At 40.7% G+C, this 22022-nt stretch overlaps 2 protein-coding genes and 1 pseudogene across 8 annotated transcripts; 2 read left to right on the forward strand and 1 right to left on the reverse strand.

Moving 5' to 3' along the window:
• Nucleotides 1-3138: 3138 nt before the first annotated feature.
• LOC103640262 (probable protein phosphatase 2C 58) lies at nt 3139-4299 on the forward strand. Its single transcript, XM_020544723.1, has 6 exons — nt 3139-3155; nt 3291-3432; nt 3587-3710; nt 3792-3868; nt 3970-4022; nt 4110-4299. The coding sequence occupies exons 1-6, from the start codon at nt 3139-3141 to the stop codon at nt 4297-4299; spliced, it is 603 nt and encodes a 200-aa protein (XP_020400312.1).
• A 2945-nt stretch (nt 4300-7244) lies between these two features.
• On the reverse strand, nt 7245-19482 carry LOC103639002 (uncharacterized; annotated as a pseudogene). The gene is made up of 6 exons (NR_157839.1): nt 19389-19482; nt 15832-18182; nt 13669-13825; nt 8202-10077; nt 7861-8126; nt 7245-7410 (listed from the first exon to the last, which is right to left on the reverse strand). The product of NR_157839.1 is annotated as an uncharacterized protein (transcript).
• LOC100285045 (lysosomal protective protein) lies at nt 13773-20047 on the forward strand. Of its 6 annotated transcripts, XM_008660478.4 has the most exons (10): nt 13773-15584; nt 15851-15958; nt 16253-16333; nt 16442-16527; nt 16606-16854; nt 16956-17074; nt 17881-17976; nt 18065-18170; nt 18550-18707; nt 19677-20047. In XM_008660478.4, the coding sequence occupies exons 1-9, from the start codon at nt 15197-15199 to the stop codon at nt 18688-18690; spliced, it is 1374 nt and encodes a 457-aa protein (XP_008658700.1). In that variant the 5' UTR covers nt 13773-15196; the 3' UTR covers nt 18691-18707; nt 19677-20047. The 6 variants fall into 6 exon arrangements, with proteins under 6 accessions (XP_008658700.1, XP_008658699.1, NP_001352106.1 ...); XM_008660477.4 differs by having other exon boundaries at nt 16253-16527; NM_001365177.1 differs by lacking the exon at nt 19677-20047 and having other exon boundaries at nt 15192-15584; nt 18550-18850.
• Nucleotides 20048-22022: the final 1975 nt, after the last annotated feature.

Below are 22022 nucleotides of genomic sequence, written 5' to 3' on the forward strand. Positions count from 1 at the left end.
TGCATTTCCTCATATCTTAATACAGTGACCCACAAATCTCCTGCTTGTTGGTGAAAAAGGTTAAGAGGATGAGGGTAATGGGAGAGGTTTTATTTTTTCTATTCCTCCCTTGTGCCCTGCTAAACAACCACCTTTGGATATTGAAAGTAATTGGTGATTTAAAGTATCTTCTCAATTTGCTGACACTTTGCTGGCCTTTCTCCAAAAAACCATTCCCGTTTTTTTGGAGGTGACTGGCTACACTATGGAGGATGTTCTTATGCAAGAACCTAAAGCAGGAGTGAGTGAAAACTTCTATTTTTTTCTTATGGCCATTCTTTTGCTGATTTTGTATTCCAATAGCTAAGCATAAGAACAGTGTCTACTTGGCATTGATCCCAGAATTTATGTGGTTTACTTGCAGATTTTGAAGCCAGCTTTCACCATTTTGCTTGATAGAGACAAAAAGTCTATACTTCTATTAATTAGGGGAACTCATAGCATCAGAGATACATTAACAACTGCCACTGGTGCTGTGGTTCCATTTCACCATACCATCGTACAGGAAGGTGGTGTTAGCGACTTAGTACTAGGATATGCTCTCAGGGCCTTGTCTGGCACAAGCATTGCAGATGTGCCCAGACTTCAAAATAAAGGTTTGAATTATTTCATAGCCATTTTCTTTGTCTTTGATGCTAGAGTATGAGCATTGCTACATCATAACCTTTTTATGACTTATGATGCATCATAATTGTGTTTACATGTTTCTTTCAAAGTGTTGCAATTGATGGGTGTTCATGGCAATTGGCAAATCTATTTAGGTTGTTGGACATTCACTGGGAGGTGGTACAGCTGCTCTGTTGACATACGTTCTGAGGGAACAGAAGGAGTTTGCCTCTACTACTTGTCTGGCATTTGCTCCAGGTTTCTATGCTATGCTTTTTTTCTCTTTTCTCTACTACTTCTTAAGAGTAGAGTGTAGGCGTCCACAGTTTACTGGTGCACGGTTCTGCCTGGGCCGCAGATGGAAGGTTCTGCATGCCCCGCTCGACCCCGCCCCCGCCCCACCCTACACATGCCCGCCAGAATCGCCGCCATGACAGGTGCTCCCTCTACCCCGTGAGACGCCCGCCACCCGAACCCTAGAAGCCCCACCTGCTTCCTCGCCGCCCCCAAACGCAGCCGATCGGATCAGGCTATCCGAGGTCAGCCGCATCGAGGAGGTCGAGGAGCCCCTCAAGCCGGCGCTCACCTTCGCCTCGCCGTCCGAGAGAAGGATCAGAGCGGGGGGAGTAGGGGTACGTACCCGGGGTCGCAGTTGCAGATGTCGCAGATCTCCATGTTCTTAGCCCAGTCCGGGCTGATGAGTGTGTCGCTGGTGGCGCGGTCCACCATGGAGCCTGCCATGGAGGGTGGGGGGAACGGTCGGAGGGAGGCCCCGCAGGCGGGGCGGCCGCTACTGTAGCCGGATTGGGATCGGCAGCGAGCGGGGTGGCGCTTGCCCGTGCCCGAAACCACCCGCACCACGCAGGTTTGCCCTGCACCTCTGTCCCTCCCTTTCTTTTCGTTCCTTTTCCCCCACCCTCCCCCTCCTCCCTCTGGTTTTGTGCAGCGAAAATTCGGTAGCTGCGCTACGCGCGCACATAGTGGCCCGCTCGCTGCCTGCTGCGCACCGGTCGGTCGGACTGATGGAGAATGTGCCTGCGGGCTGCAACGGATCGGAGATAGAGATGGAGATGTCGGTGCGCGGTGGCGGGCGTGGATGGAAATGTTCTGTTGGAACCAACGGATCTGGCTGGCTGCGAAAGCAGCGGCGTGCGTGAGCTGCCCAGTGCGTCCAACGCGGAAGCGGCGGAGGAATCCTCTCTCTTTCCAGAGGGGTTCGTCCGCGCGCGTCCACCGAACCGAAGTCCGGACGTCGGTGCTCTCGTGGGAGGGAGGACGCCATCGTCGCCACGACGGCGACCCCGCAGCAGTTTCCCTATTACTCACAGGATACGCTGTGGAAATTAGAACCTATCTTTGCCATCTACTGCTGCCACACTCTCATTTGGCTACAGCTGAATATGTCTCATTTTCACCGATTCTCTGTGTAGATAAAATGCCAAAACAAGCTAGACGCATAGATTGTATAAACACTATAAACTGTGTAAATTGTATAAACTGTGTCCAAATCTGATAAAATGTATAAATTAGCTTGTATAAACTGTCCAAGTTAGCTCTGTTTAAATCTAATAAACTGTCCAAATTAGCTATATATAAACTGATAAACTATCCAAATTAGCTCTATCCAAATCTGATAAATTGTATATTTTGTACAATCTGAATAAAAATGTGAGCTTTTGGTGGTTTGAATTAACCTTTTTTTTTGTATAATCTGAACCCAGCAAATTCTATGCATCTAGCTTGTTTTGGCAAAATATCTACACAGAGAAGTTCTCAAGGGTGAAGCCTATGCAGCTGGTGACCTGGGTGTTGTTGTCCACATAGCTTACTTCAGGTATAATAGCTTCTTTTTTAGCATGTCTACCTTCTGACCACTTTCTTTGGTAATTTGGAGCAAATGATGTGAACAAAAATTATGATTGTGTTGTTTCAGAATGGATGAAATGATGCGAGGTCAAAGAGGATGGCGGGAACTTCAAGCACTTGGAGATAAGATAAATCAGTTTAGTGGCATAATAGAAGGCTTAATTTGGTCTCCTAAAGCAAGTGATTCAAATGATAGACACGATGATTGGGCTTTTGAGGAGGTACTCGTGGAACTGGCATGGATCCATAATTCTGTAATCATTTTCCTATGATATCGAGAGCATGCCATCTGCCTTTTTGTATTAATTTAGTAGTCATTGGATTTCTTTCTAAAAGTGTTGCACTACTGGATTATCATTAATAAAGTTTGTTTCTCTTTATCTTTTGCTAAAATCATTCATGGCAGAAACTTGTGTAAGAGCAGATTTATGGTTCTTGAGTAGATGTGCAACACTGATGGTTTAGGACCTAAGAAGGGCATGCATACGAAGAATTGTTTTCTAACATTTAAAACAGATTCCTGTGCTGCCTAACAATGTCAGCTCTTGATTCTTGAAAAGGATATCTCTGCATAAGAAGGAAGTTTATTCGTGTAACTGCTAAAATTTATGGTTGTGTTGCATAACAATGCTAACTCTTAAAGAGTGGGTTCCAATTTGCTGAACTGGAGTGCCTTGTTATGCTAGAAAGTATTTTTTGGCATTTCTCTTCTCTTTATTGCGAGTTCTTTTGTTGGAAATGGACATTCCAAGCACCCAGCCACCCAGGTAGTCTTATAGAAATTTATTTTATCAAAGACCACACTCTCATTTTACTAGGCCAAATTGTGGGAGTACAGCCTGTGTAGCTTTGATCAGAAATAAGCAACTCTTTGTGGCAAATGCTGGTGACTCCCGCTGTGTCATCTCAAGGAATGGTCAGGTTAGTTGTTGTTACTCCTTTTTAGGAAACAGGAGGGGTTACCGCCCGACTAGCAGGTGCACTAAAAACAACACGGTACAAAGGTTGTGCTATATTTTTGAAATAAAGTTCATGTGTGATCCTCTCATTTTTTCACTTCTTTCACAAAACACAGGCATATAATTTGTCTAGAGACCATAAACCAGAGCTCGAGGCAGAGAGAGAGAGGATACAGAGTGCAGGTAGTTTCATTCTAATGGGGCATGTAAATGGAAATCTAAACTTGTCAAGAGCTATCGGTATTCTTCACTCGCTTCTTCTCGTTCATACCTGACACCTTACCTAATGGTCTTGCTTGCATATGCAAAATGCCTTTTCAGGAGACATGAAGTTCAAACAAAATAAGTTCTTGCCCCCCGATAAGCAAATCCTGACTGCGAACCCCGACATAAACATTGTGAGCAAATTCTGCAGCTGTCTCGCACCCCTGCTATGCAGTTTACCAAGTTAGTGTTGCCTTCTTGTTGACTGTTATTCTGACTTTGTTCTTTCGTACAGGTCGAGCTATGTGATGACGACGAATTCATTGTTTTGGCATGCGATGGCATATGGTAAATTTCTCCCTGTTAACAAGGTTCTGGCTTCAACATGATTTTTGCTTTTGTCAGAAGTAACAACAATATCCTCTGGGTTATTAGGGACTGCATGTCAAGCCAGCAGTTGGTCGATTTCATCCGCGAGCATATAGACACAGTAAGTACCAAGCAATTTAACATTATTTGCCCTTTTGAAAATTGTAAGCACCATCTTCGGATCGCCTTTGGGCTTTCTTTGGCAATTGCTCATGCTGATGTTGTCCTGGCCATATGCTTTCTAGAAACTGAATGAACTGAGTCCTTTTGTATGGCTGGGCATGTTACTGTTTGCTTTCCTTATTGATACTTGCAGTGATGGTGGGTTGGCTTTTCTGTTGGATACCTGAATCAGGTTGTCCACAGATCATTCTGAAAAAGCATTTCGATTAAGGATGGCAAAAAGGTGCCCATGAAGTTGGTGCTCGATCTAATTATTTGTTGAAGTTCTTATTGAGGTTATTAAGGTTTGCCAACTTTTTAGGTAGGTGTTCCAGAGCACAGAAGGCCCTTGAGCTAAGCCAACTTTTAGGAGTCAATATTTCTCCAACATGTACTTTTGCAGTAGTCATGAGTCATTGCTTATATGAAGTAAGGAGAGAAAATTATTGCTTCTCTTTTCTGATGCGTGAAGTTGTAGATGGACATTCTACAGAGAGTTGGTGAAGCCGTGTGTCTTTCAAGTACTACATCAATGATTTCTTATTTCTTTATGGACTTGTAGCACCTAAATGGAACTCGTTTTTGAACTCTGCATTTTTTAAGATGACATTATTGTCGTATTGTAATATAATTTGATATGTATCAATTTAGTTATGTATTGATTGTTGCCAAAGATTTTATGAGATATTGAGATCGATAATATATGTGGTATTTTTTTATGTAATTGTTGTTCAATAACATTTTGCTGAATAATTTGTATACCGTTGCAACGCACGGGCACCTAACTAGTATATATATATATATATATATATATATATATATATATATATATATATATATATATATATATATATATATATATATATATATATATATATATATATATATATATATATATAAGTTCGTTCTGGAGCCCTATATTTCTAAAGACGGTCTTGCTGTAATACTTTCACAGTTTTAAAAACTTAGCTTCAGATCAAAGTTTTCAATATTATCAATATTATGATAAAGGAACTGTGATTACATCTTGATATTTCAAATCTTGGTATTCCAAAACTGTAGTATTCTAAAATTGTAGTTTTCAAATACATTATTTTCAAACAGAGCCTGACGTGGGTCTGGAAAGTCAAATGGTATTAATCAAATACGGGTTCAATAAAAAAGCAACTTAATAATTGCATAACCGGCCAAAGAAGATCAGTATATGATACTGGTTCAATAAAAAGCTATCTAATTAATTCGATAAGCGGCCAAAGAAGATTAGTAATGATACTAGTTCAATAAAAAAACTACGTACGTAGGGCAATAATCGGCCAAAATAGATTAGTGAGATATGCTGCCACGAAGGCTGCACGGCGAGTAAAATACGTTCTACATATGATTGCACAACTAACGAAGCATAGTAGACATATTCGACCGTATGACCTCCGTCCGAGTTTTATATGGTGTTTGGATGAATAACCTAGTCCATCACTTTCTCACTCTTCATTCATCACTTTATTTCTTATAATTAGTACTAACATAAAAATAAAAAATGAGGTCGTTTCACTAAAATTTGGGAAATAAACTCATAATACACCATCTTATCTTGAATCAAGTAATTCTTCAAACCATTCCTCAAATTTGGTAAGAGGATGTTTGATGCATATTATGAGTCCATTTCTTAAATTTGTATGGATGATTACATTTCTTATATTAGTACTAATTAACTAATTATGAGAATTGAGATGATGATGGATCAACTCATTTCATTACACAAATTAAACAAAAAAAAGTAAGAAGCGAGAAGATGAACTAAATCATTCCTCAAATTAAACACGGTACTGCTTTTCCGTGGATGCATCTCCCGTTGTGGTCTGCTTATCTGGGTGACTGGTGGGTTTCAGTTTCAGGTCTTCGTTCTCCTCTCAGAGCAGCGCTTTCCGTGTCGCATTCACAAGTATGATTCATTTCGAAATCGGTAGCAAACCAAGCTCCTTTCCGTGTACGTTCTCAGTTGGAAAGGAAGATCGATGGAGCTAGCTAGTGATGCGGCAACCGAAATGACGCGCGATCGCGACTGCATTTGCGTTTGCGTTTTCGTTTTCCTTTTCGTTCTGGAGAGCAACACGTAGGAGCCACCCAGTGCTGAGGTTTGGCGAGAGTTGTTAAGTACTTGTGTCTGTTGTGGACTGTGGTAGTATCTTTAGGCCTAGCTATGTAGATACAAGGGTACTGTTCATGCAAATCTGATGATGCAATGCCAATGTTGCGTTAGCCAGCCACTTGTCCTCTTAAAACCAAACTTGCGATCGTCTCTTACCGTGAATGATACAAAACAGAAGAAATCACGCTCAACCCTTCATGAACCTAGACCAAAAATATGAATCTTCTACTTTCCACACTCTATGAGCTAAAAGGCTTGGAGCTTAGGTGCTTGTTTCAGAGCATTTGCTACCATATGTTTATGTTACTTCTTACGTGGAAAGTTTGAACAACCATTTGCTAAGTAAGGATATGTTTGGAAGCAACCTAGTTTTTAAGAATCCAATTTCTATCTATAGTTTCTAGAAACTGATTTATGAAAAAAAAATGGTTAATGGTGTTTAGAATCATCTCAGTTTTCGTAAACTGGTTTTAGCCAGTGGATGATAGCTTCTTGGTTTTTAAAAAATTGGGAATCCAGTTTCTATAAACTGTGACATAAACTAGTATGTTTGGAAGCACATCAGTTTTTATAAACCAGTTTCTTAAAAATTGGATGCTTCTAAACATGTCCTAAGTTTGTTATTTTTAATACTCCTTCCGTCCTAAAATAAAATATAAAATAGTAGTCGTTTTAGCTCTCTGGATTTTTATGTATATATTCAAATGGATGAAAATAAAACTAGACTCATATACATCAAGTATTGTCCGTACCTATTAATTAACTAAAATGAATTTTAAGTTGGGACGTGGGGAGCATTTGCTACCATATGTTCCTTCTTACGTGAAAAGTTCGAACAACCATTTTCTAAGTAAGTTTGTGCTTTTTTATATTTGGTAGACGAAAAAACAGGTGAAGAAAAATTGTATACCTTTAATACGTATTAGATGCAGAGGTCTAAATTTAAAACTCAAAGCTTGCATCCTCTATTCATTTTCGGAACACAACACGCCCTGAGCCGCCGCTGTCTTGCTGCCCGCTATGCAAACTTCTTCTACACAAACTGTGCACCATAGATGCCTGTGCAAGTACGAAATTCCTCAATTCCAACTATTTTTATCATATACTCACTCCGTTCTTTTTTATTTATCGCGTTTTAGTTCAGAAATAAATTAGCGCACGATAAATATTCAAGAACGGAGGTAGTACAATATAGCAAACCACTAGATGTCCATCGATAAGTAGTAGTTTTTTTTCATATCATCTCCATGGTAAATTTCATATCTATTTTCTAACTAGATAACCATTTCCAATACTACATTGCCTTATTGTGCCCATTAATACTGTGAATGCTATTTAAATATCAATTTATTCCTTCTATAGATATCATTTTTCCTGACCGACGTTAAATACCTTGTTTTCTAACTACTTTCTTTACCTACAATACAAGGTAGCAGTCTAGAAATCTTATGACAGATTATTATGAGGTAAAAACCTTACACGTAAACTGTGAAGAGATCTTGTACATACCATATTTTAAGTCTGATGCTTTTCCTTTACTGCAGAGGTGATTTTGAAATATTTCTATTGTGGTCACTTTGGGGCGCATTCCAATCTTATAGCCATAGCTGGATTTTTCATCTTTTACTCGTCTTCCAGCGACAGCATTCCAATCTTCTTCCAGCGAGAATGCAGCTACGAACCAATCGCTCTTATGACTTGTATGCTCTTCAATTAACAACACAGGTTCCAGATATTTCGGTCGCTATGACCACTTCTTGCTTGCTTGACAGATGCTGCAAAATGCATTAGCAGAGAAGTTTAAGCGCTAGGAAATAAGAGCAGTGATGCAGACCTAATGATACAGTTACCTGCAAAATCAGTCCTCCGTGTAGATCCCCGTTCCCCCTTTTGTGCTTGGATGGAACAGATGCAGCACAGTCACATCACAATGAACTTCAGAGTACCAAAGTATTGCCTGATAACACACGTTGGCAGCTTGCAAGCAAACCGACTTATATTTTTATACATCTATATACACCTTAGTTTTACCACTGGATGAACCCAACTAATCGAGCAAGGTATTAAATGTTGGAACACAAGATTTAAACAATCAAGACACTACACAAGTACACATTTGTACCTATGTGCATTTAAGTATCATCTATTGCCTCATGGTTGTTAGTTAGTCATATCATGATCCAGTATTCCAGTGTATCAATTTCTCCTTTGGTCTCCAAGCTCAGAAGAGATGCATCTGTCATCCAATTGTTCTGCCTTGTGCTCGCACAAATGTCACTTGCTGATGACTAACCAGGCTTGCCGATTGCAGGAGTTTTCAAGGTCAAGAATGGAGACGCAACATGATCGTCTAGACAATGGAATACTTACAAGTTGGAGCATGGATCATCCAATATATCCTGCAAGATGGGTTGAAGAAAGCTGATAATATCAGCGAGCTTCCTGGGCAGCCCGAGAAGGCTGCCTTTGATCAGTATGCCGGCCCGCTATGTCATGGTTGATGCAACATCTGGAAAGGCCCTCTTTGACTTCTTCGCAGAGGCTGCTGAAGATCCATCTACCAAATCATTGGTCATTTGGCTCAATGGAGGTAAGGAAACCTACTAACCAATTGGTATGTGGTTTATTTTGCCTTTCCAGTTCCAGCACACAATTGTGCTGTTAGAGTGGATGTACTAACCAGTCCAACCCAAAAACATAAGTTGATGGAAGAAGATAGTTAATCCAATTATACACTTCAACACCCTCACTCATGTGCAGCTAGAGAGAAAAGCGCAAACGTGAAAATAAATGGATGGAGACACAAATAAAACCTTTGTCAGAATTCAAACTCGAGACGTCCAGCCTTGATACCATGTTAGAGGGAATGTACTAATCAGTTCAACTCAAAAGCTTAAACTGATGGGAGAAGGTAGCCGATCCACTTATACACTTTAATATGTGCTTTTATACTCTGCTTGCCTGCCGTTTTATTTGATCTTGTTTAATCCACAAAAAAGTAGTTTCCCTGACCATCCATTTGATACAAGCATGGTTTCAAGGTTCAAAATTGAAAAACAGTTGGAACTTACTACAGATCAGCGCCATACAGCAGTTTTTTTCTTTCCTGCTAGTGGCCTAGCAAATACTACAAAACATCCACAGCCATTTATTGGAAGAATCCATTGTTGATTGTAGTTGCTTGCCCAAAGGGGGACAGAAAGGACAACGGAAACTGACGGTCTATCATACCTAGTATCAACCTTAGCATGTTGAAATGGAAAAGAAGCTGGCTATTATTTTCTTATATAAACAGGGCACAATTCTACAGATTGTTAGGCCAACTGACCTAAGTACAATGCCCAAAGTAGATACTTTGTTGAGCACAACAGGCTTTAATTTTAAGACTCCCACTCCTAACCAGTAAAACCTTAATTGGTTTAGTATGTAAAACCTTAACGTGGATGAGACACAAACACAAGAGCAATCATCGATTACTACTGGACACATGCTATGATCTCCAAAGAAACTCATACAGTCCATGAAAATTAAGGCTTTAATGGAACATACACAAGATTCGGTAGAACTGCAGTAGAAGCAGCTATCAGTGAGAAGGGCCTCATCGATGAATCCAATATCTATGTGTCGTTCTGCTGGGATGCTTCTGAACCCAAAAGCAGCATGCCTCGGTATAAAGTTGCCACCTGAGTGATTGAAACTTCACAAGCCTCTACTCTTTTGTTGTTTCTAACAAATGAAAGATAGACAAGTGTTTGTTAGAAAAAATAAAGCAGTGAGGGAGACCTTAGTGCACCAAGTACAAAAATTAAGAAGCTAGTCCTTATCCAGTGAAAGGGTCTCTGGCTGAGTTGGTTAAGTGGTCTGAGTAGCACACCTCAGGTCCTAGGTTTGACTCTCTGTCGGAGTGAATTTCATGCTGTTTTTTTTTAAAAAAATCCCCCTTCTGTCCCACGCCAAAGAACGGATCTAAGATTCGGTCCCGGTCGTTCTCACATGGACTATGGCGCCCGTTGTGTATGGGTGAGATAGGTGTCCTGGGGTTTTCTCAATATGCGTGAGAAGGTATTCTTCTTAATGTAATGTCCAAGGGTTGCCTTACCCCCCTAGTCAAGTTTTTTAGTCCCTCTTATCCAAAAGTATGTTGTTTCTGAATTCCTGCAGGTCAAACCTGAATTCCTGCAGGTCAAGCCTTTTTACTGACCATCATGACTAAAGTACTTACTTAATGTTACCTTTATTTGAAATGCCATACTTTAAAAGAAATTGTTGGTTGATCTCGCATTGTAGATTGTGTCATTGCGCTAAACATAAGTTCTTTTGAATCAAAGGGAATATTTATCTTATGCTAGTAATGTTGTGTAACACCCTGTCCACTCCCGGACCAGCGGTACTTACTCTTGGCAGCCCTCTAGAACTATAGATCATCTTCACAGACCAACACGATTCTTTTGTGTACAATTTGTCCTCACTCGTGTGCACCGGGAAGACTTTCCGGTCGGTCACCCATCCCAAGATTTCTCTAGGCCAAGCACGATTATTCTGAAGGTTCTTTCGAGATAGGCTTTCGAAAATAAGATGCACTTTGTTAGTATAAGTATTCTATCAATCATATTAAGCCTTGGGCCAGGAGCCCAGGATATCAAACATTCCACTAGGCCAAGATATCACAATCCACCCTCCTTATAAGACCGACATCCTCGTCAGTCAAACCCAAGCCAGTATCATCCTCTCTTGGCCACGTCTGTTTGTCTAGTGTCGTCATATGTCATGCCATGTGACCACTCTGGGCCCATATGCGTCATGCGCCATATACCGAACCCCTAGCTCACACACGCCTGTGAAACCGCGAGGGTCGGTTCTGATACCATTTGTAACACTTCATCCACTTTCGGACCTGCGGTACTTACTCCTGGCAGCCCACTAGGACCATAGATCATCCCCATAGACCAATACGAGTATTTTGTGCGCACTTTGTCCTCACTCGTGTGCACCCGAAAAGACTTTCTGGTCGGTCACCCATCCCAAGATTTCTCTAGACCAAGCACACTTAACATGAAGGTTCTTTCAAGGTAAGCTTTCGAAAAATAAGATGCACCTTGTTGGTATAAGTATTATATCAATCCTATTAAAGCCTTGGTCAGGATATCACATGTTGTTTAATGATAATTGCACATTTTTAGCTACTTTTATCTCCTTGATAAAGTCTGCATTTCATCCAACTAAAATTGCTCCAAGCCAAGCACGCTTAACTTGGAAATTCTTTCGAGATAGGCTTTCGAAAAAGAAGATGCACCTTGTTGATACGAGTACTCTATTAATTCTATTAAAGCTTAATAGAATTAATAGAGTAATCGTATCAACAAGGTGCATCTTCTTTTTCGGAAGCCTATCTCGAAATAACCTCCAAGTGTGCTTGGCTTGAAGCACTTTGGGATGGGTGACCGACCGAAAAGTTCTCAGGTGTGCATGAGTGAGGACAAAGTGTGCACCAAAGACTTGTGTTGATCTGTGGGGATGGTCTTTGATTCTAGAGAACTGACAGGAGTAAGTAACGTCAATCCGGGAGTGGACGGGGTGTTACAAATGGTATCAGAGCGACCCTCGCAGTTTCACGGGTGTGTGGGGGCTAGGGGTTCGGATATATGGTGCATATGGGCCCAGAGTGGTCACATGGCATGGCATATGATGACACTAGACATACAAACGTGGCCAAGAGGGGAGGTTCCTGGTTTGGGGTTGACCGACGACGACGTTGGTCTTCTAAGGGGGTGAATTGTGATATTCTAGTCCAAGGTTTAATAGAATTAATAGAGTACTCATATCAATAAGGTGCATCTTTTTTTTCGAAAGCCTATCTCGAAAGAACCTCCAAGTTAAGCGTGCTTGTCTTGGAGCAATTTGGGATGAATAACCGACCGGGAAGTTTTCTCGGATGCCCATGAGTGAGGACAAAGTGCGTACAAAAGACTCGTGTTGGTCTGTGTGGATGGTCTTTGATCATAGAGGGCTACCAAGAGTAAGTACCGCCGGTCCGATGTAACACCCCATCCAATCCCTGGACCGGTGGTACTTACTCCTAGCAGCTCTCTAGGATCATATATTGTCCCCACAGACCAACACGAGTCTTTTGTGCGCACTTTGTCCTCACTCATGCGCACCCGAGAAAACTTTCCGGTCGGTCACCCATCCCAAATTGCTCCAAGCCAAGCACGCTTAAATTGGAGGTTCTTTCGAGATAGGCTTCCGAAAAAGAAAATGCACCTTGTTGGTATGATTACATTATTAATTCTATTAAGCCTCGGGCCAGGACATCCCATCCCAAGGGCCAGGATATCACAATCCACCCCCTTAGAAGACCGACTTCCTCGTCGGTCAACCCCAATCCAGGAACCTCCCTTCTTAGCCACGTCTGTGTGTCTAGTGTCGTCATATGCCATGCCATGTGACCACTCTGGGCCCACATGCGCCATGCGCCATATACCCGAACCCCCTAACCCACACACGCCCGTGAAATCGTGAGGATCGGTTCTGATACCACTTGTAACACCTCGTCCAATCCCTGGACCGGCAGTACTTACTTCTAGCAGCTCTCTAGGATCATATATTGTCACCACAGACCAACACAAGTCTTTTGTGCGCACTTTGTCCTCACTCATGCGCACCCGAGAAAACTTTCCGGTCGGTCACCCATCCCAAATTGCTTCAAGCCAAGCACACTTAACTTGGAGGTTCTTTCGAGATAGGCTTTCCGAAAAAGAAGATGCACCTTGTTGGTATGATTACACTATTAATTCTATTAAGCCTTAGACCAGGACATTCCATCCCAGGGGCCAGGATATCACATCCGAGAGTAGACGGTGTGTTACAGTATCTGCCACAAAAAATGAAACCATTTCGATACAAGTATTTCATCAGAATTGTTTAGGTTGGATATTTTGTAGAAATTGAATGATTCAGAACACAGTGTTGGTTCTTTGTAATAATCTCAATGTAAGCAAGTATACTATATTTCAACCAATCAAACAGCAGAGGGCACCTTGGTTTGCTCAAGAAAAGTATAGGCAGGTTCCTTCCCAATCTACAATCTACAGAAGTCAAATGGACCAAAAAAAGAAATAGTTGAGATTGCCCCTATTGGTGTTGGGGAATCCTTTTTGCATGGCCACTGGAAGATGATTTTTTTTTTTGCAGAGTTAAACTAGACATGATTCTATGAGTTTTTCTTTATTCGTAGTTGTAAGCAATGAACTCATAAGGGACCAGAATACTAACAGGGGGAAATATTCCTTGCTGCCTTTGTAGCCTTGCTCTATTTACATCTTTTTTCCTCGTTCACTTCTCTTTGACAATATGTGGTCTGAGAAGGTATTTTGCATATGTGCGCTGCTAGAAAGTGGGATTCCCTTCTAAAGTTGATTCTTCCTGTCCCATCACTTCGTTTTTCAACTCTAAGTCCAAAAGAGTGAGTCCACTCCTTGCATGACCACCAACCGGAAAGAAAGAAACAAAGAAAGATTGAAATGCACCAATACAATGGTTATATGATGCCCACACGGATTTAAGCCAAGAGATGGCCTATTCAAAGACAGCATAGCAGATGTTATGAATTTTGACATAACCAGAAAGAAAAATGTCACCAGGAGACTATATCCCTTTCCTAAAACATTTTATTTTTCAGGTTTCCTTTTCCTGAAGAGGGACTATTGTCAACAGTCAATGGCAGTTTTCTGAAAATAGTTGTTCTATGCTCATAGCTCAAGTTTGGAATCTTCCTTTTCTGCAGGAAAGTTCCAGATGAAAGGGCAGGTTGCTTGACAGCCACACCACAAGAACAAAATGGAATGTGTGCACATCATTGGAAGGTTAATCAATTAATTCTTTCAAAGATATATACAAGAAGGAAGCAACATTTAAGTTCATTGAAGTGGAAATGACAAGATGTCAACTGTCGTTGCTTCAATACAGTGAATGGCACTGACCAGATGCTATCAATAAGCCACCTCTGAGTAGTGGGTATCAAGATGTTGACTTAGCAATTTGTTGCAACATCATTGTGATTAGCTTTACTTAAACCAATTGAAAACAGGAGTGAAAAAGAATTCATGAATCCTAATTAAATTCCACAGCTTTTTATCAACAAAATAGAGCCTGAATTTAATAGAATAACAAGCCAAACCACACAGAAACTAGGAAACAACAAAAGTCTCTTAGCCTCATCCAGCTCTCAGGCCTTGCGGGATTATCAAATGGTTTTTTTATTTAAATGTGCTTTTACAGTTTACAGCACTCCTGTTAAAAGGCAGTCAGAAGAAGAAACGGATGCAAGTGCAACCCCTTTGTTTGGACTACAGGCCACAGAACAGAAGGAAAGCACATCAAAGTAAAGATGCCTGGGAATCTTGGCAGAAAACAATTGAGTAAACAAGAAGCTTATGAGGATGTAGCAAAATAAAGTGAAAAGATCAAGATGCACACAGTACACTTAATCAATGGTGCCATGGATGAGGCATCCTCAATCTGATTTGCTTACCTTTTCCTTTTCTTTCCCATAGAGTGATATAATTGAACCAGAGATGGCTATTGCATCTTTCTAGGAATTCTGCTGACTTTGTTAGGTCGCAGTCCCCAAAAGGAACTAAAAATTTTAAATGAATGGCATTGCCATTACAAATTAGATGCCAATTGAAATGGAATATTAAGAGCTTTAAGTCCAACTTGCATGGAAAAAGTCAAAGAATCATGTTATGGTTTCCTTGGAGGACTCTTCAACTTTACTGAAAACAGAATGTCCCCTCTATAAATAAAGATTCACCAATGGCAACCTAGCCCAAGACACCAAACACCCATGCACACGCAACCTATCAAGATGAAAAGAGGCCTCCTGGTACTTTGGTCCTTGTTCTACTTCAGTGTTGCAAACGCTGACACTAGAAACCAGGCCAAGCAGCCTCTTGAGTTCAATCAATTGAGAGTATCAAGGAAATATGTTCAAGGAAAACAAGATTCAACTCCCAAGAACGGAACCAGTCCATCAGTGCATAGAGGCTCAACAAGCAATCAACGGGAGCAGGATAAGATCGTATGTATGCCTGGGCAAACAGGGGTAGCAGAGTTTGACCAATATGCAGGATATGTGACTGTGGATGCCAAGGCTGGAAGGGCTTTGTTCTACTATTTTGTTGAGGCTCCTCAAGATCCTTCAAACAAACCTCTTGTCCTATGGCTGAATGGAGGTATGCAGCTAGCTATGTTCATTGCAATTTGTAGCAAATTTTACTGCATAAACAAGGGCAGTTCATATGTCATGTAGAATTACTTCTGCAACATGCTGTTATAATTCTTTTTAGGTTTTTGCTTGCTATAATGAGGGTCAAGGAACAACTGGAAAAAGCACGTACATAATTCTCGAGCATACATCATCCATATCTGCAATGCTACAGCAAGACACCTACTTTGCAAAGAATAAGGTGAAATACTCACTGTATGTCTGTATCTGCAGGGCCTGGCTGTTCATCCTTTGGATCTGGGGCCATGGTTGAACTTGGACCTTTCTCTGTTCATAGTGACAACAAGACACTGTACAAGAAAAGGCATGCATGGAACAGAAGTAAAATCCGCTTTAATCTTTACTGGATTAATAGTTACTTCCTCCGCTGCAAATAATAGTTTGTTCGAACTTTGATCATGTTTTTAGAAAAAATATAATAACATCTACAAGTTCAAATAAATGCACTACCAAAACATTTTCATAGAGAATTTAATGGAACTAATTTAATACTATAAATGTCAATACATTTTTTCTATAAATTTGGTAAAAAAATAAAGCTTAGGACAACTAAAGTAAACTATATTTTCAAAGAATGGAGTCAACTGATATTCCATTTTCCATTCATGAATGCAGTGGCCAACATGTTGTTCATTGAGATCCCAGCTGGTGTTGGATACTCATATTCAAACACTACATCAGATTACTATAACACTGGTGACCAAAGAACAACAGATGATGCATATACCTTTCTTATTACTTGGCTAGAGAAATTTCCTGAATATCAGGACCGTGATTTCTTCATAACTGGTGAGAGCTATGCAGGTCACTATATACCAGAACTTGCAAATCTGATTCTCTCTAAGAATAGAGCCACCAATGTAACTAGTATCAAGCTTAAAGGTGTTGCGGTGAGTTTTCAGTCAACTAAATTGAAACTTGTAATTTGGTAAATTTCTCATCAATGGTAACACTGTAAACTTCATCAGATTGGAAATGCAGACTTGGATGATAATTTGACTCTAAGAGCATCATATGACTACTATTGGATGCATGCTATGATTTCGGGAAAAGCTTATAAAGCCGTCAAGGATAAGTGCGGCTTTAATGGGACATACACTGAAGACTGCCAAAATGCCATGGACTTAGCCACCCAAGAAAAAGGAAATATTGATGACTATGACATCTATGCACCAATATGCCAAGATGCCTCAAACCCTTCTAAATCAAGTGACTCGGTATACAACATCGTACATAAATTTCACAGATTGACAGATGTTTTAACTTCCATTTCTATATGAAATTTTGGTATACTGGAACTTTTTGTTTACTATTTCAGTTAGTGTTTGGTGATCCATGCACAAACCACTACGTCTCCTCTTACCTAAATCGTCCTGAGGTCCAAAGGGCACTCCATGCAAACACAACAGGGTTAGGCTACCCATGGATGGACTGTAGGTATGTATATTGAATATCTGAATATCATATTTCCCTCAAATTTATGTGCAACGTCAGACCATATCTCTTGTGTGACCCTATTAGCAATCTGTTGGTTTCCTAAAGCCATATGAAAAGGTAGGTGCTTTATGTACAAACAATTACTTATATAATCTGAAGGAACAGAATACTTATATATCTTTTCATCACTCACTTCTCAATAACATTAATTCTAAAAAGGTAGCAACAACCTCTTCCAGTTAACCATCAAAGAGTATGTGAACCACGATTGCCAAGAATTATTCCATTAGCACAACATGCTGTATGCAAAAAGGTATATTTAAGTCAACACTAAAAAAGGCGCAATGCCACTCAAGCTAATATTCTTTTGTTTTCTCAAACACACTGGAGGGTAGACGGCTGTGTATCTTTGTAGTTTGTATTAAAAAGAAAAGAGGCCAATAACCCTTACAACACAAAGCCACAAATCCTGTATTCTCAAACCTATATTCTGCCTGTCCAGCAGTCAACTATTTGAAACCATAAGATATTTAACCAAAGGTGCCCCTAGGGGCTTAGGTCACATGCTGCATATCTATAAGATTGAGTATGCACCAAGATGCATGTATCCCGACTCATCCTTGATTGTTTCTATAGAGTGTCAATATGGCTATCACATGCTGCATACTCAGTCATGTATAAACAAGTTTAACTGTTGAGAATTCGTTCAGCCTCAAGTAAATCTCTTACTAGATTAGCAATTGGCACTAGGGGGAAGTCAACAGTACAACATGTATATGATTAATTTATATGTTTCCTTCAAGCAGTCAGCAGATATTTGATAATTGGAAAGATTCACCAGAGACAATGCTGCCATCAATCAAGAAACTCATTTCAAGTGGCACGAGAATATGGCTGTACAGGTACATATGTTCAGATTTATGTGTGTCAAAATACCTTGCTCGGTGCGCTACATCATAACATGACTTAAACTATGCCTTTGTGTACCAGTGGTGATATGGATGCAGTGTGCTCATTCATTTCAACACAATATGTGCTGGACAATCTTGGGCTTCCTATAGAAGCAGCTTGGCGTCCATGGCGCGTCGACAATGAGGTACATAGCCCACTGTTCATCAGATGAAAGATGGAATATCAGCATTCATGCCACCAGAATCCTTTGGATCAAGTTGTATATGTGTTCCCTAAAAAGAGCAAAAACAGAAGGATGGTTCATCAAGTTGCTTGACTGATCTTGTGATGATCACTAGTCCCCCGAAGCGATTTGATAGTCGGGTTACTAAACTATTAAAACATAAAATGGAAGTTTGAAGATAAACTGGTTATACGCACGCAATTAACATAAATTGGTTATAGCCGGCACACAATTGCTGCAAAAGAGTGTGCATGCCAAAAACATCGTGAACGCATTATCCCATCTAGCAATAGCTGTGGACAAAATAGCAACATTTTCCTAACTCTCAACCAATCGGCAGGTTGCTGGCTACGTCATTGGGTATAAAGGGCTGGTCTTCGTGACGGTCAGAGGAGCTGGGCACATGGTGCCATACTACCAGCCTCGCAGGGCATTGGCATTATTCTCGTCATTCCTCGAAGGGGAGCTCCCTCCACGCTGATCGATTAAGCTAGCAGGGTTTGTGAATGCCATTTACTCATTTCCCACAGCCTATGGAATCATATGTTTTTACTATACTTGTAGCTGGCCTTTATTTTTTATATAAATATATAAAACAAACCAAGCAGGGAGCTGACGATTATATTAATAAAAAATGAGATTGAGAAAGGGGATCTGATGGAGCAGTTCTTTTCTACTCATTCTCCTATATATGACAGACAGGTATAGGTTTTAGGGAAAGGGACTGCATTTCCTCAGTCAGTCTCAAGGAGATGCTCTTAGAGTCTTAGTTCAACTTCCCTGCACAACACAAGCATCGAGAATTATGTGATTCTACCCTGATTGTTTGGAGTGCAGCAAGGAGCCCATCTAACTCTGGTTTGTCGCTAGCACAAGAAGATAAGTTAGCACTAACCCTGAGCACAATGTTGTATTATCCGTACCCAAAACTGAACAATGTCAGTGCTAACGCCATCACGGAGCCTGGATTGGCATCCAGATATCCGCGCATCAAACGAAAAAAAGAGGGCGGGATTCAGAACTTCGAAATAGAGAAAAGGTTCCTCAAAAGAAGTGGGGGGGGGGGGGGGGGGGGGGGGGGGGGGGGGGGGACAGAGAAGGCGAAGGGCTGGGGAGCGATCTCGGAGTCAGGTCGCACTGCGAGAGTGAGTGAAGGAGGAGGGACAGGGAGGAGCGAACCTCGGAGAATGGATAGCGGCACGGCACGAGCCCGCGACGGACGACGAGGGATGGCGACCGTGGAACGGCGCGTCGCCGACGCCGACCCCGTCTCGACTGTTGATCGGTGTCTGGGGCTCTGCTGAGTAAAATGTGGAGAACTGCCCGGTACTGCCTAAACTAAAGAGCACGTTGTCTCATTTTTACATTGCTCGACAAAGCGATATCGTCTCATTATTCTAACCTGAACTATCTGCACCGACCATTTACTGAATTTTTCATCCGCTGCTTGTTAATATATTCTTGTAGGCTGGAGTTTTGGTAGAGTCAATGCGAAGACAGTTCTTGAGAGGAGGAGGCATGTATGCAGAAGATCGACCACATCCACACTTGGTAGCCAAATGCTGTTGCACAAAAGTGAACCTCCCTTTTGGGAACTTCAAAAACATGGCATGCAAGTCGGTTGTCTGCTTCCATTCCATTCACATTTAACTTAGAAATGATACTTTAGCAGACACTGTTGTTAGTTCTACGTTTTTTTTTCTTCTTCAATTTGGTCGAAAAAAAGTTGTGCCTGAACTTCGTCGATCCTCTATATGCTTGTGACTAGTCCCTTCAATCTGAATAGATGCTGGAAAACAAAGGGCTCTGAGCCCCGCAGCGATCATGGGTTTTTTTTCTCTGAGGAAGAGGAAGCTGTCCTTGATTCGTGTTTCAGAAAACGGCAGAAGCAAGAATTCAATCTTTAGTCTGCGGTAGTGACATGTACAGTAGACTCGGGAAAGCTAGGCTTCCACATGTAGGTGCGTCGTGCTCGTGCATGTAGTGCCCGCTTTGTCTGCCACTCCACAGTATGTGGCTCCCCATCCTGTCCTTGTGCAATCCGGATCCGGGGCCAATGCACAACGTCCATCTTTCTAATTCTAACCAGTTTTTCTAACCAGTATTGTTGAGATTACATGCGAGAAAGACGAAGATGTCTATAGAGTTCACAATTTAGAAAGTGATAGATTTCTACTATTACAACAGTTTAATCGATTATATGTTTATGTTGATGATTTTTACTAAATCATTTTTTAAAAAGCTGACTAAAAAGCTAAAAGTTTGAGAGTCTACAACAATTTTTGATAGTCACGAGATAAAAAAAACTGAAACAAATAGGGCATAAGAGCATCTCCAAAAGAATCTTTATCTTTTACTCTCTATTTGACTCTTTATTTATCACTATATAAAGATTATACTCTAAATATAACATATCATTCCAACAGACTGTCTAACATGTAAGTTAGCTTGGTTTGCGAGATTTGCTAGCCAAATTTGGATAGTGAGGAAGTCAATTTAGAGAGTCAGATAGCTTGTCAAGTTAAATGGCTAGCCTGTTGGAGAGCTATTTTGCTATTAAGTAGCTCAAATTTAGCTTGACAAGCTATTTAGCTAGTCTCTTAGAGATGCTCTTAGATAGCTATTCAGAGTGCATGCAGCAGCATCTTTGCATCTATGTGATTTAAGCTGAACGCCGCACACAAATTAGATAGCGATCAAAGTCAAACTGGACCGTCTTTTTTTTAATCCAGAAGAAGGGAAATCCATGTTCATCCACAGTCGTAACCTCTGAGGTCAGGTGTGTTGAACTTCTGCAAACAGTCGTCAACCCTTAGTCGGGTCTGTATGTAGCTGAGGACGTGATTCGTGAGGCGGATGGACATCAGCCTCAGGCAGATTATTCGCCTCCTGTACGGATCGATTAAGTGGCCATTGACCAGAGCTCTCTAGCTCTGTACAGCCACCTGATCAGCACGTACCAGGCTGCATGCCTAATGGACCCTAATGTGTCTGTTCAACTAGAACCGCTACCAAAAAATAAGATTTAGTATTGCTTAATAATAGATATAGTCTTAAACAAACATTAGTATCAGTAGGTGTTAAAAACTGATGCTAAAGCTTCAAACACTTTAGTCCTAGCGCTAAAGGATGGCATTCAGTAGCTTTTTTTCTTTTCTCTTTTTTTTCCACTAATCGATGCTAAAGTTTCTTCTAAACTTAAAATAAAAGGAAGATATCTTGTTTCCGTCCGAACGGCTCTAGTATGTATAGTGGTAAAAAGGGAATGTGAGAAGCTATAGGTCTTGAATTTAAATCTTAGCACCGTAGTTTTGTATGTTGCTGAAGGCTATTACGATAGTGTCAATGAGATTACTATTTTTATTTCGAACCAAGAAGTTATCTTTGAGTTTGTGATCCATGCACTCTAATGTCATGGATTGGATATCAAGTCAGCTCGGCTTGATCCAGTGGAGCAAGCAGGCTCCCTAATAAGCTAAATGAACTAGCTTGGCTTGATTGCGAATGTAATGAGCTAGATAGTTGACTCTTTTAACTTGTGAGCTATAAAAACTATGAATATATATTTATAATATTAATGCATAAATTTCATACCTAATCGATATCAATTTAGCACTAAATTAAAGTAATATATGAAGGACCATAGACATATTTGCACTTAAGTAATTTTGGCTTGATTTCCAAAATTTAGCCTAAACCTTCAAAACACCAATACTCTACAAAGGGTCCAAAACCAAGAACACCTCGGCCATTTAATGGTTGGATGGCGTGAACAAGTTCCTGAGAAGAGTATCAAATTATCAAAACAAATAG

The sequence above is a fragment of the Zea mays genome, chromosome 9 (genome assembly GCF_902167145.1).
Source record: "Zea mays cultivar B73 chromosome 9, Zm-B73-REFERENCE-NAM-5.0, whole genome shotgun sequence".
NCBI lineage: Eukaryota > Viridiplantae > Streptophyta > Magnoliopsida > Poales > Poaceae > Zea > Zea mays.

Coding starts and splice junctions, on each gene's coding strand:
- LOC103640262 (XM_020544723.1), top strand. Junction 3,433..3,586: donor TCATCTCAAGGAATGGTCAG/GTTAGTTGTTGT, acceptor CACAAAACACAG/GCATATAATTTGTCTAGAGA. Junction 4,023..4,109: donor TTGGCATGCGATGGCATATG/GTAAATTTCTCC, acceptor CTGGGTTATTAG/GGACTGCATGTCAAGCCAGC.
- LOC100285045 (XM_008660477.4), top strand. CDS start 15,197: ATGCACACGCAACCTATCAAGATGAAAAGAGGCCTCCTGGTACTTTGG. Junction 16,528..16,605: donor TCAAGCTTAAAGGTGTTGCG/GTGAGTTTTCAG, acceptor AAACTTCATCAG/ATTGGAAATGCAGACTTGGA. Junction 17,977..18,064: donor ACGAGAATATGGCTGTACAG/GTACATATGTTC, acceptor TTTGTGTACCAG/TGGTGATATGGATGCAGTGT.